General features: G+C 35.3%; 1 protein-coding gene across 3 annotated transcripts in view; it reads right to left on the bottom strand.

The window, feature by feature from the left end:
* Window positions 1-13970, bottom strand: part of PCNX2 (pecanex 2) — a 275321-nt gene that overhangs the window by 140783 nt on the left and 120568 nt on the right. For all 3 annotated transcript variants that reach the window (XR_002732387.2, XR_002732388.2, XM_023216240.2), the window contains one exon: window positions 13259-13355. Coding sequence is in view for 1 of the 3 variants with exons in the window: in XM_023216240.2 (XP_023072008.1) it covers window positions 13259-13355 (97 nt within the window). In the remaining 2 variants the exon portion in view is untranslated. The remainder of the gene's footprint in view (window positions 1-13258; window positions 13356-13970) is intronic.

Genomic DNA, 13970 nt, shown 5'->3' with positions numbered 1-13970 from the left:
ACCCATTTCTTTTCTATATTATAATTTCTAAATACTTATTGAGATAAAATTGACATACCAAAAAGCCACATATATTTAAAGTGCACAACTTAGGCTGGGCACTATGGCTCACGCCTGCAATCCCAGCACCTTGGGAGGCCAAGACAGGTGGATCACTTGAGGTCAGGAGTTCAAGACCAACCTGGCCAACATGATGAAACCCTTGCTCTACTAAAATACAAAAACTAGCCGGTTGTGGTGGCTCACACCTGTGGTCCCAGCTGCTCGGGAGGCTGAGGCAGGAGAATTGCAGAACCCAGGAGGCCAAGACTGCAGTGAGCCGAGATCACACTACTGCATTCCAGCCTGGGTGACAGAGTGAGACTCTGTATCAAAAAATATATATATATATAACTCAACAAGTTTATATATATATTTTACATTTATAAATTATATAATATATATTATATATAATTCTGGTTATGGTTTTATGGGGATAAATATATAAATCATGGGAATAGGTATATCCCCATAAAACCATAACCAGAATTAAGATAATTAGCACATCCATTACACCCCAGTATTTCCTCTTTTGCTTCTTGCTAATCTATCCCTTTCCTCACCATAGACTTGATTTTCTGTTTTAAGTGATCCTCCTGCCTTGGCCTCTTGTTTTCATTTTCTAGAATGTTTTATAAATAAATTCATAAAATATGTACTCTTTTGGTCTGGCTTATCTCAATCAGTGTACTTATTCTGAGATTCATCCATGATGTTGTCTGTGTCAATAGTGCATTCCTTTTCATTGCTGAGTAGTATTCCTCTGTATGGATATACCACAATGTGTTTATCTATTCACCTGTGGGTAGATGTTTGAATTTGTTCCCAGTTTTTGGCTATCTGCAGCTAAATAAAGCTGCAACAAATATTCATGAATATTTCTCTGGACATGTTATTTCTTTTCTCTTGTGTAAACACCTAGAAAAATGGCTGGCTTATGTGGTAGGTTTAGTCTTAACTAAACCTTAAGAAACTGCCATAATCCAATTAAAAATTGGGTAAAGCAAAAAAATTAGCTGGGTATGGTGGCAGGCACCTGTAGTCCCAGCTACTCAGGAGGCTGAGGCAGGAGAATGGCATGAACCTGGGAGGCAGAGCTTGCAGTGAGACAAGATTGCACCACTGCACTCCAGCCTGGGCAACAGAGTGAGAATCATTCTCAAAAAAAAAAAAAAAAAAATTGGGCAAAGGACTTGAATAGACATTTCTCAAAAGAAGACACACAAATGGCCAAAAAATATTTTAAAATGTTCAATGTCACTAATCATCAGGAAAATGCAAATCAAAACCACAATGATATACCATCTCATCCCAATTAGAATGGTTATTATCAGCAAATGCTGGTATGGATGTGAAAGAAAAGTAACCTTACACACTGTTGGTGGAAATGTATATTGGTACAGGCATTATAGAAAGCAGTATGGGGAGTTTCCTCAAAAAATTGAAAATAGAACTACCATATGATCCAGCAATTCCACTACTGTGTATTATTCAAAGTAAATAAAATCAGTATGTTGAAGAGCTATCTGCACTCCCAGGCTTAATGCAGCATTATTCACAATAGCCAAGATATGAAATCAACCCAAGTGGCCATAAACCAATAAATATATAATATATATAATCACATTTTATATATGATACATTTTTTACATGATATATATGAAATATATATCATATATAGAAAATGTGATATACACAAACACAGCCCCATGGAATACTATTCAGCCACAAAAAAGAATGTAATCCTGTCATTTTGCAGCAGCAACATGGATGAACCTGGAGGACATTATGTTAAGTGAAATAAGACAGGCACAGAAAGACAAATACCACTGAGTTCACTTATTTGTAGAATCTAAAAAAGCCAGTCTCATAGAAGTATGGAGTGGAATAGTGGTTTGTAGAGGCTGGGGAGGGGAGAAGGAAGGGGGAGAAGAGATTGTTCAATGAGTATAAAATTATAGTTAGAAAGAATAAATTCTGTTGTTCTATAGGATAGTAGGAAGACAATAGTAACAATATCATAATGTATATTTCAAAATAACTAGAAGAGAGGATTCTCAATATTCTCACCACAAAGAAATGATAAATAAGTGAGGTGATACTTTAAATACCATAATCTCATCATTGCACAATGCACACATATATGAAAACATCACAGCACACCCCCATAAATGTGTACAATTATTGTCAATTAAAAGCAAATTTGAAAAAAGAAACTGCCAAGCTGTTTTCAAAGTAGGTGTAACTCTTTTACATTCTCAACAGCAGCGTGTGTGAGTTCCAGTTGCTCCATAATCTTGTCAATAGTTTTTTAAATTTTAACCATATTAGTGAATGTATGCCTCCTAGGGCACATTTTGTAATATCTGGAGACATTTTGGTTTTTACAATTTGAGGAAGGGAAGAAATAATACTGCCATTTGGTGGCTAGAGGCCAGGGATACAGCCAAACATCCTCCAATGCACAAGACAGCCCCCCCCCACAACCCCCACCTCCCTGTAACCAGGGAAATATTCTGAGGCTCAAAATGTCAACAGTGCTGAGGTTGAGAAACCTTAATGGAGTGGTATCTAATTGTGGTTTTAATTTGCCTTTTCCAGTGACTAATGATGAACATCTTTTCACGTACTTAATTTAAAGTACCATTTATAATAGCACTAAAAGTATACTTAGGGATAAATTTGAGAAAAAAAAATGTGCAAGACAGAAACCACCTAACATCAGGAAAGAAATGAGAGAAACTAAACACAGAAACTAGATTTAAAAAATGGGGAGATATACTGCATTCCTGGATTTGAAGATTCAGTATTGTTAATAAGTCAATTCTCACAAAATGGTAAATTCAATGAAATTGTAATGAAAATTCCAGCAGAAATTTTTTTAGAAATGGACATGCTAATTTAAAAATGTATATGGAAATGCAGTAGACCCTAGAATAGCTAAAACGACTCTGAAAAAGAAAAAGTTGGAGGACATACAATACCTGGTTTCAAGGTTTATTACAAAGCTACGGTAACTATGGTATTGATGGTATTGGTACAAATACACATCTAGATCAATGGAAAAGAATAAAGTGTCCAGAAATAGGCCACAACAGATATATGATCCATTGATTTTCAACAAAAGTGCAATGGTGAGATGACAAATCCCTAAATGAGGAAAAGGAACATCTTTTCTACGAAAGGCGCTGGAACAATGGAATAGCCATCTACAAAATAAATAAATTAATTAATTAAATTAAATAAAACAATAACCAAAACACCTTGACACTTACTTTGCTGCATATACAGAAATTACTCAACATCATGAACCTAACAAACCATCAAACTGCTCAAAGCAACCATAAGAGGAAATCTTAATGATCCTGGATTTGGCAAAGATTTCTTAAATGGAGCACTAAAAGTTTGAACTGTGAAAGAAAAAATTAAATAAATTGGACATCACAAAAATGTAAAACTTTTGTTCTTTTAAAGACACTTACAAAAAGGCAAGCCAAAGACTAGGGAAAAAATTACTACTCATAAAACCCACATTCAACAAAGGACATTTACCTACAAACAAACAACACCCTCCTACATCCCTAGCTGCACATGGTAAAAAGTTCTGAACAGACGCTTCACGGAAGGAGATACACAGATGGCAAATGGTAATTACTGAGCTTTTTACTCTTGATGCTAGTTAATGAAACTAGACTGCTCTCCTAATATTGCTGAAAATAACATCAGCAAAATCAAAAGGAAACAGTTGTTTTTCCCCAAAGCCACCAAAAAGCAGATATTATTCTGCTCCAAAAATTTTATCCTGGAAAATAATATTTTTTTTTTTGGTGGGAATGTGGATAGGTGCAACCCATTATGAAAACAATATGGAGGTTCTAAAGAAATTTAAAAATAGGCCAGGTGTGTTGGTTCATGCCTGTAATTCCAGCATTTTGGGAGGCCGAGGTGGGAAGACTGCTTAAGGTTGTGAGTTCAAGACCAGCTTGGGCAACATAATCGGAACCCATCTTTATATTAAAAAATATATATATATTAAAAACAGAACTACCATGTGCCCCAGCAATCCCTCTTCTAGGCATATACCCAAAGGAAATGAAATCACCAGGCCATAAAGATAGCTGTATTGTGTAATACACCACATGTATTGCAGCACTGTTCACAGTAGCCAAGATGTGGAAACAACCTGAGTCTCTGTCAACAGATAAATGATGGATAAAGAAATTCTAATATAAACGTAAATGGAATATTCTTCAGCCTTTATAAAAAGAGACATCCTGCCATTTGCCACAACATGGATGAACCTGGAGCACATTTTGCTAAGCGAAATAACCCAGACACAGAAAGACAAATACTGCATGATTTCACTTTTATGTAGAGTCGAGAGAGAGAGAGAGAGAGAGAGAGTCAAATATTCAGAGACACAGAATAAAACAGTAGTTAACATGGGCGTGGGGGAGGTAGAGATGGGGACAGGTATGTTAGGAGTTATAAAGTAGCAGATATGTAGGATAAAAAACTCCAGTAATCTAATGTACATGAGAACTATAGTTAATAAAACTGGACTATATGTGGGATTCCTGCAAAATAAGTAGATTTTAGCTGCCCTTGCCACAAAAACATAAAAATGGGTAACTGTGAGATGATGGATATTTTAACTTACTTCACTATAGTAACCATTTCACTGTCTATATGTACCTCATGACATTGTGTTATATACCTTAAATATACACAATAAAATCTCTTTTTAGCAAAATCAAAATAATATCTTTAAAAGGAATCTTGTAACACACCTGAACTTCAGAGTCTGCTACTCCGTCCTGTGAAAGCAGCCTTTAACGCTCTAAAAAGTTTGTAATTTTGGTTGGTTTTCCTGTTAAATAACTTTTTGCTCATTTAAATGTATATTATGATACCTTTCCACCTTCTATAAGATATAAATACGTGTGGGTTTTTTGAGGTAGGTATATTTTATTTTAATCTTAGTTTTATAATATAAAAAGAGAATTTACTAGTACTGCCCTCTTCCTTCACATGCTTGAAGGTTAAAAAAAAATCTGTGACTCTGTTAAATTACTTATCTAAAAAAACAAGAGTTTAAGAATCTGTTTCCTTTCAATAAATGTCCTATGTCTTAATAGTGAATTGTACTGTGTTAGATCTTACAAAAATGAGTGTGAAAGGGAATATACTGCAAGATGGAAGCAAAATGCAAATTTAGGTCTTTGTAATTTGTATTGTTAATTAAGTTTCCCATTATAGAATAACATAAGAATATTGCAGCACCCTAGAACATAGAGAAGAGAGGGGAAAATCATTTACAATCATTATAGCCTGACATTAACGGTATTAGCATTTTTGTGTTTTCCAAGCCAGTATTTTTCCTGTGGATGTTAAACCAGGCTCTAGCTATAATCATTATGTATACGAATATTTCTATGCATATTTTATAAGTAATCTTAGTGTGCAAATAATTTTCTACCTTTTCTACAGTACTTTTTTTGTAAGCAATATATATATACACACATATATAATTGTGTAGCCTCACTAATATGATTTAATGGCTAAATCATTTACCATCTTGTGATGTCATACACATACAATGCCATTATGATCACTCAAAACATTAATTTAGTGAATGAAATTGAATGACTTATAGTGCAAACATCCCTTGACTGCTACTATCAGGTTGCCTTCCATTGTTTACCATGATGAATTATGCTGAAATTATTACCTTTATGTCCCTGAATTTTTTTTATATTTTGAATTAATTTTCTAGAAAAACTCTAGCAAATAGATTTACTCTATTGTAGGTTATAAGCATTTTACAATCCTTGATAAATTATGCTTTTCCAGATGATTGTAATAATTTACATAAACACAAATTATATCTAAGAGATTCCCTCTTGACACAATTGCACATCACTAATTTCCAGTGCTAACGGTGTATACAAAAATGCCATCTCATTTTATTTTGCATTTTTAAATTCATAACAGTAATTATTTCATACATTTACTTAATAACTCATTCCTAAATTTTATATAAAATTTCAAATGGCTTCATTTTGAAGCTCAGATATATACATATTTGTATACAATTATATACAAATGATACACATATAATTTGCCTATAGGGTTTTAAAAATCAAATTATAAGGGTTGTTGGTATTAGAAAGATATTTAACTTTGCTAACTTTGCTACAAGTACTGTACCAAATTATTTAAATTTTGCCACCTTTTTTTACATACAGAAGTTTAAAATTTTTATGTTCTTAAATCTAACTCGGGGTATCGTGTGTGTGTTATTTCTTTTATGGATCCTATGTCTGAAAAATCATTTTCTCTGTATATTTTGGATAAATGTTTGACTTTATTTAATATCTTTTTGAAAATTTATTTTACTTTTTTAAAATGTGACACGGGTAACCATAAAGTACATATAATAAGTATGTACAATTTAATAATTACAAAGTGAACACCTCTATGACCACCAACTAGTTCAATAAATCTAACATTTCCAGCATCCTAGAAGCTTCTGGTATGTGGCTATCTGATCAGAAATCCTTCTCTTGCCTCCTGGAGGTTCCCATGAACAATCCTGACTGGTGAAAATCATTTTCTTGCTTAAAAAAAAAAATGATTTCACTACTTACGACTTAGGTATGCAACTGTAAGCTGTTTCATTTTGCCCATTTTTACTCAGTATATTGTACCATACTATATGCATTATTTTGTGTAAGATTCACTCATGCATTGCATTTGGCTGTAATAAGTTCATTTCCTTTGCTATAGACTACTCAGTCGGCACTTTCATAAACAGATGCTATCATGAACAATTTTATATGTGTATTTTGGTGCAAATGGGCAAGATTTGCTCCAGAATAAGTACCTAGGAGTAGAATTGCTGGCTGCAGTCTATTCGTGTCTTAAACTTTATGTTACCAAAGTTTTATCCAAAATGTGTATACTAATTCACACTCCCACCAGCAATACATGAGAATTCTCTTGCTCTACACTTGCCAACGCTTAGTGAGAACTTTACATTTTTTCAGTTTGCTAGTTTTGAAGTGGTAAGTCAGTGTGATTTTAATTTGGAGTTTTCTGATTATTAATGAGGTTGTCCATATATTCATGTTTTTTGGCCATTTATATTTCCTCATTTGTGAAGTGTATGTACAAGTCTTCTGCCTATTTTCAGTGGAAACATTTGGTTTTCTTATTGATTTAGAGGAGTTTTATGTTCATCTAGACACTAGTCTCTTTTCTGTATAATTTAGAATAATAAGTCAAAGGTCATAATTTTAATTAATTTGAATCTTTTTGTGTTGTTTTAAAAAATTATTTCCTACACTGCTACCATAAAAGTGGTTTCCATTATTATGGTTCTAAGTGCTTTCAGGTTTTATTTTCTCATATTTAGGCTTATAATTTACCTGGAATTGACTTTTAAGTATAGTGTGACACAGTAGTCCAATTTCCTTTTATTTGTGAATAACTTCTATTTTTCAGTTTTCCATTTTCCCTCTGCTTGGAATTGGAAGCTACATGCTTTGTTTCTCTTCCTTTAGTAGTTGCACAAAACATTCCAACATGCATACCTAATTTATCACAGACCAAAGTTAACAGTACGGGCTGAGCAGCCCGCATCCGAAAATCCAAAATGCAAAACACTACCTTCCTTTGAGTGTCACATTGGTGCTCAAAATGTTTTGGATTTCGAAGCATTTCAGGTTTTGGATTTTTGGATTAGGGATATTCAATCTGTATCTTTATTCTTCTCTTGGACATTCATTACTAAGACCTCTGACGACTTGAAGTTCATTTCTCCTCTCGTCCAAACTTGTGTGTTATTATAGTCACGTATTTTGATTCTACCTTACATTTTTTAAGCCAACTATATAGCCTTATCATGGTTTTATGCAGTTAATATTTACTCAGATTTGCCAATGTACCTGCCATTTTCTTTTCTTTTTATTCACTTGCAAATCAGATTTTCCATCCAAGATCACTTTCTTTTTTTATTTTTTCCTTTTCTCCTCAAATTACTTTTAACACAAGATCACTTTCTACTGAAAAATACCGTCAGAATTACATGTAATGAGGGCCTCTGAGCTTTTATTTTTCTAAAATTTATTTTGTCTTTATCCTTAAAAAATATTTTCACTAGGAATAAAGTTCTAGCTTGGCAGTTACTTTCTTTACATATCATTAAGTATATCCAACAACTGTCTTCTGGCTTCCATGAGGGCTCTTGATAAAGGAGCTTGCAGCCTGTCATTCATTTGCATGTAATCTGTTCATTCTGTTTACCTGCTTTAAGTTGGTCTGTGTGCTTGGCATGCTGCATTTTCACTATGGCTTGTCTGGTGTGGATTCTTTCTTCTTTAATTTACCCTACTTGTGATTCACGTAAATTCCTGAATCTCAAGATAAGTGTCTTTCATCAATTCTGGTAAACTTTCAGACATTATCTCATCAAATATTGATTATGCTTTAGTCTCTCTTTTCTAGGAATTCTGATTGGATATATTTTAGATTTTCTCACTCTATCCTTCAAGTCATTTCTCTTTCATATTTCTTGATTTTTTTCTTTTGTCAATTAGTGTTACATTCTGGGTACTTTCTTTTCTCTTTATCTTTCAGTTCACTACTTCTCTCTTCAGAGGTATCTAATCTCCCATGTGGGAGGTTGGCTCACTGCAACCTCCACCTCTCAGGTTCAAGTGATTCTCCTGCCTCAGCCTCCCAAGTAGCTGAGACTATAGGCATGTGCCACCACAGCTGGCTAATTTTGTATTTTTAGTGGAGATGGGGTTTCACCATGTTGGCCAGGCTGGTTTCAAACTCCTGACCTCAGGTGATCCACCTGCCTCGGCCTCCAAAAGTGCTGGCATTACAGGCGTGAGCCACTGTGCCCAGCCCAGTCTTCACTCTTAAATCTAAACGTGCTAAGTTTCTTTTTCTTACACTTCTTTCTCAAGTTTTTAAAAACTATGAACTGCTATTCTTCTAAAGGAACCTCAGAATCATTTCTCAATGTTGGGAATATAATGTCTTTGGAACTGTTTTGAATTATATGAAATCTACAAATTCATTAGAAAGAACTGGCATTTTATAAATCTCAGCCTTCCTATCCAAAATCCGGTTATGTCTATCTCCACTTATTCAGAACATCATTTACACTTTAATAAACTGCTGTAGTTTACTTTATTTGTGACACTACTTGTTAAAATCATTTCCATTATCAATTCGATATTTTGTTGGTACTGTGAGTTGGATCACATTTTCATAGGTTACTTCTGGTATGTCAGAAAGTTCTTGCTTTTCTAAATTTTATTTTCTCTGGTTGTATTTATGAATCCTCTTATTACTCATAGTTGATTATATAATATGCACAGAAAAGTTTTATATACACATATAAATCAGCATTTTTTTCTCTTTCTCTTTGCTCTTTACTATTTTGTTTTTCATTTTATATATCTAAGATATAAATTAAATATACATTTATATTATAATTATATTATTTTGTATCTTTATCTTAGATATAAATATCTTTATATTTATCTTATATAAAATATCTTTATAAAGATATAGATATAAATATATATTTATATTTGATTTATCTTATATACAAAATTATATATATTTTATATATTATAAATTATATATTATATGTAACATATAATTTATGTTTTATATATATAAAGTAGAGAGCAAACTATTAATATTATTGAATATCGTTTTAGAAGTTCTGGCCAGTGTAAGGCTGCAAGGAGAAAAAAATGAAAAATTTATATATAAATTTTTGGATCTATGGTAAATAAACTTATGGTAAATCCATGCAGGTTTAACTAAGAAATATATTAGCTCTTCATATACTGAACATTTTAAACTCACTGTGCCATTTTATATAGTACTTCACACTCCAACTCTCAAAGGAAGCTTAAGAACCCCTGGTCAGTCCGGGCGCGGTGGCTCAAGCCTGTAATCCCAGCACTTTGGGAGGCCGAGGCGGGTGGATCACGAGGTCAGGAGATCGAGACCCTCCTGGCTAACACGGTGAAACCCCCGTCTCTACTAAAAATACAAAAAACTAGCCGGGCGCGGTGGCAGGCGCCTGTAGTCCCAGCTACTCGGAGGCTGAGGCGGGAGAATGGCGGGAACCCGGGAGGCGGAGCTTGCAGTGAGCTGAGATTGCGCCACCTCACTCCAGCCTTGGTGACACAGGGAGACTCCGTCTCAAAAAAAGAACCCCTGGTCCAACATTCCACATCTAGCAGCATGGGACCAGAAAAATCTAGATATATAACCAATGATTTGGGAAAAATCTGTTTGAATTTTACACATAAGAATTAAATAGGCCTTTTTTTTGCTTCTAGGAACTGAAGAAAATTGATACAGTGAAAGGCACAAATCTAAGCATAGTAAAAAGGGTGTTGACAATGACGAAGATGTGAAAGTTAAAAGCTTAGAGTCTGTGCTAATAAGACATATAGAAAAAGACTAACCAGGCAAACCACTAGTAGAAAGTTATATCTTTATCAAGTAATGAATTTTGGTGATAAACTTTGTGTGCATAACTTGTCTTGCTCATATGCAAATGTATAGGCCCATTGGTATATCTCTGTCTCTAGAGCAATGTTTCTTGAGGTACAACCTATGGATTGCCTAAACAGAATCACCTGGGTGAATATTCCTGTTAAAATGAAGATCCTCAGACCCTTTCACAAGCCAGATGAATCAGAATGCTGGCGGAGGGCTAGAAAACTGAAATCTAATGAGGCTTCTTGAGGGGTTCTCATACAAACTGAAATTTAAGAAAAGAGAGGGAGACAGAGAAAATAAAAGGTGGAGAGAGGTACAGAGAAAGAAAATCAGAGACAATGAGGAGGGGGATTTTATGCTTGCACGGTGTCACAGAAGGCATTATATATCAAACTCTAAAAGCTGAATGTGATATTCCCATTAAAATATTATAATTAGGCCAGAGACTTTTCAGAGAAATGAACATAAACATCTTATTAAATCACCTAACAAGTTATTGCTCCACACTGTACAAAGCATTTCAAAGGGTATGAAAACCAAGGTAGGCAACACCTAGCCCATCACATCTAATTATACCAATGAAATACTATCAACCTCTGCTGGGCAAATTTCTGGTCAAATTTCTTTGTAATTCCTACATTATTTTTAAATGCAATAAATCAGAAAGTAGAAATGCACCTTCATCAGTCATGAAATCAAGGAAGACTGAAGGGCATAGTTTTTCTCAGATATCCAGGGGGAGAGTTTTGGGTAGACTCTGGACCACCCTACGGCTTTTACAGAAAATGCTGTAGGAATGTCAGTTTGACCTTTTCGCTGTAAGTCTCCTGGTATAAATATTAGAGGTCAGGTTGTGGATGCTAGGATTATGTCAAACACTTCTCTTTTTTTTAAGCCGCCATCTCCTCAGGCCCAGCTGCTTCGACTTTTAACCTGCTTTTAAATGTATCTCTGCTCCTAAAATTCATGAACTATGCCCTTACTCATATTAACTGATTTGTCCTTTTATTCCCTTGTGGTGGAAAAAAAAAAAAAAAAAGCCTTAATACATTAGCTTGAATTGTGACCACACTCAAAGGCACAAAAGCTGAGTATGAATTTTTTTAAAGGCTATCATGTTGGCTGTGAGTCCCATACATTGTCTTGAAATGGCAGGCTGCAATTAAATTCAACTAAATTCCATGAACTCTACTGAGCAGCCACTGTAACAATAGGCACTGGCTCTGTGGATATCAAGACAAATGAGACACAGTCCTGGCTGGATCAACAGACTATTCCCTTTTCCTTTTATCTATCATTCCTAAGAAAACCAGGAAAAGTGTGAGTCAAGGACATTAGACGGCTCCAAGCTCAATATTCAGATGTATGAGAGCTTACACAATTAATGAGCATTGCTTTTCAAAGTATGAATGTTTGTAAGTTGATACCAAAGAAACTATATCTGCTAAAAGAATTTTTGAAGCTGTCCAGAGCCATTTTCCTGGTGAACAAGGAAATGGCACCATTATTTTATAGCTGTAGGATTCTCTTGTTCCTTCCTTCCTCTCCTTCTTCCTTTTCTTCTCCTGTGCTCAACCCAGTGTGGTTACCCCCTTCTCTGTGACCCAGCCATAAGTCTAAAGCTCAAGGGCCCCAAGCAATGGCTGTGCAGACATCAACTTTGAAAGAGTGCTCTGAACTAAGCATGGTGCTCAGGTGAGATGTGGAGAACAGCTGTGTGTGGACCACATCAGGAGGGCAGGTTGGCTAAACGTTTATCGACAAGCTTTCATTTGTGCAGAGCCCACCCGCTATTTGGTGCCACCAATACGCAAAACTGACTGAATGTGATTCGTGTGAATATCCTGGCAAACTGCAGCCACCTAAGGGCCACCTAAGCACCCGCACCATGTGTGCACAACAGCCACCATCAAGATGCTCTAAAGGGCTTGTAAAAAATAAAGGTTCCTCTTCAAAGACTTTCCTCCCCATTTAATTAGGAATAAACAGTAACTTCTCTTAGAAGCAAAATTTATTCAAAGACCTGTACTAAGATTCTTAAATATCTACTAGCTGTGACAAAGAAATCAACGTACTTTATGCTCTTAGCTCCCACAATTTAGCCTAAATATTTGCCCCGAAGGCTTATACTGGTCCAAGCAAGCATTAAATTATAGTCTGTTCCTCTTCCTTACTTGGAGTTGTTTTTACCTTTCTCGGCATTCCACAAGTTACTTCCTCCTTCCTTTGTTCTCCTCTACCTTTGCCTCTTGTAAAAAGTTCTAAGTTGCCAGCCAGTCAGGACAAATACAGCATGTGAGGTCCCATTCCAGCCAATGGAAACCGGACACAGCAGTAAGGTGGACGTGTCAGGTTATAAATGATCCTGTCTCCTTTGTTTGGTGTACTCTCGTGGCAAAACTGCTGGCGAGTGTACCCTTTCTGCAGAAACTATAAAAATGGCCTTGCTGAGTAAATTAAATTTATGTTCAAGTGCTATTTCTTTACAGCACCAGAGAATAAGCATTTCAAACTGGGCTGCACCTGGCAGGCAGCTCAACAGCCCAGTGTGCCAGTTACCAAGCGAGGTGTCTCTTTCTGTCCTAGTCCTTCTCCTGTCCACCTGCCTAGAGCTCCACTGATCTCTGCTGAAAGGTGAGGCCCTCCTATATTACATTACACAATGCAAATGTCTCACCACTGAATCTTTCATCTTCTTGGGGAGAGGGTCAGCAGCTGACTCTTCCAGATTTTGATGTAAAAATTTAGGCAACAGTCTGCATTGGATGAAGGACCTGAAAGTGGAAAAAACATGGGTTTTACTTTATCAAAGATGTTCCTGGGACAGTGTTTTTGGTAAATAACTTCACCTTAGATCTCACATCCACACATGACAAAAACAAGTGCTCTCTTCATTTAAAAATTTATAATAAAAAGAGGTACATGTTCAAGTGATCATAGTGTTTTGATTTGTAAATTTCATCCTAATGAGAGCAGTCAAGTACCTTAGCAGTATCACTGCCCTCTGCTGTCAGCAGTGGGACACAGGGAAGGTCCTCCATCTCTGCCAGCCCACTAGGCCTTCATCTTCACAATTAGCAGCAGAAAGTGAACATTGCACTAATACAATTGACACTAAAAATTGTGTGAACCATGTTTAACTTTTCTTTCCCCCATTTTTCATGCCTTTCATACTGCTAAACCTAATAGCCTAAAATTATAATGTCTATGGTCCTCAAAGAGTTATGGTTATCTTAAGTTAAAATCTTTCATAAATTTAAACAAATTACATAAGATGCTACTGTCAATATCTGAAACCCACTGTGGTATCACATGAAAGATTTCCAGTGCCAGAGTAATGATTAAAGGGAAGACTGTAATGTATACTTTCTCACATTACTAAGGATTAC

The sequence above is a fragment of the Piliocolobus tephrosceles genome, chromosome 1 (genome assembly GCF_002776525.5).
Source record: "Piliocolobus tephrosceles isolate RC106 chromosome 1, ASM277652v3, whole genome shotgun sequence".
NCBI classification, from domain to species: domain Eukaryota; kingdom Metazoa; phylum Chordata; class Mammalia; order Primates; family Cercopithecidae; genus Piliocolobus; species Piliocolobus tephrosceles.
This window is presented reverse-complemented; position numbering and strand designations above follow the sequence as displayed.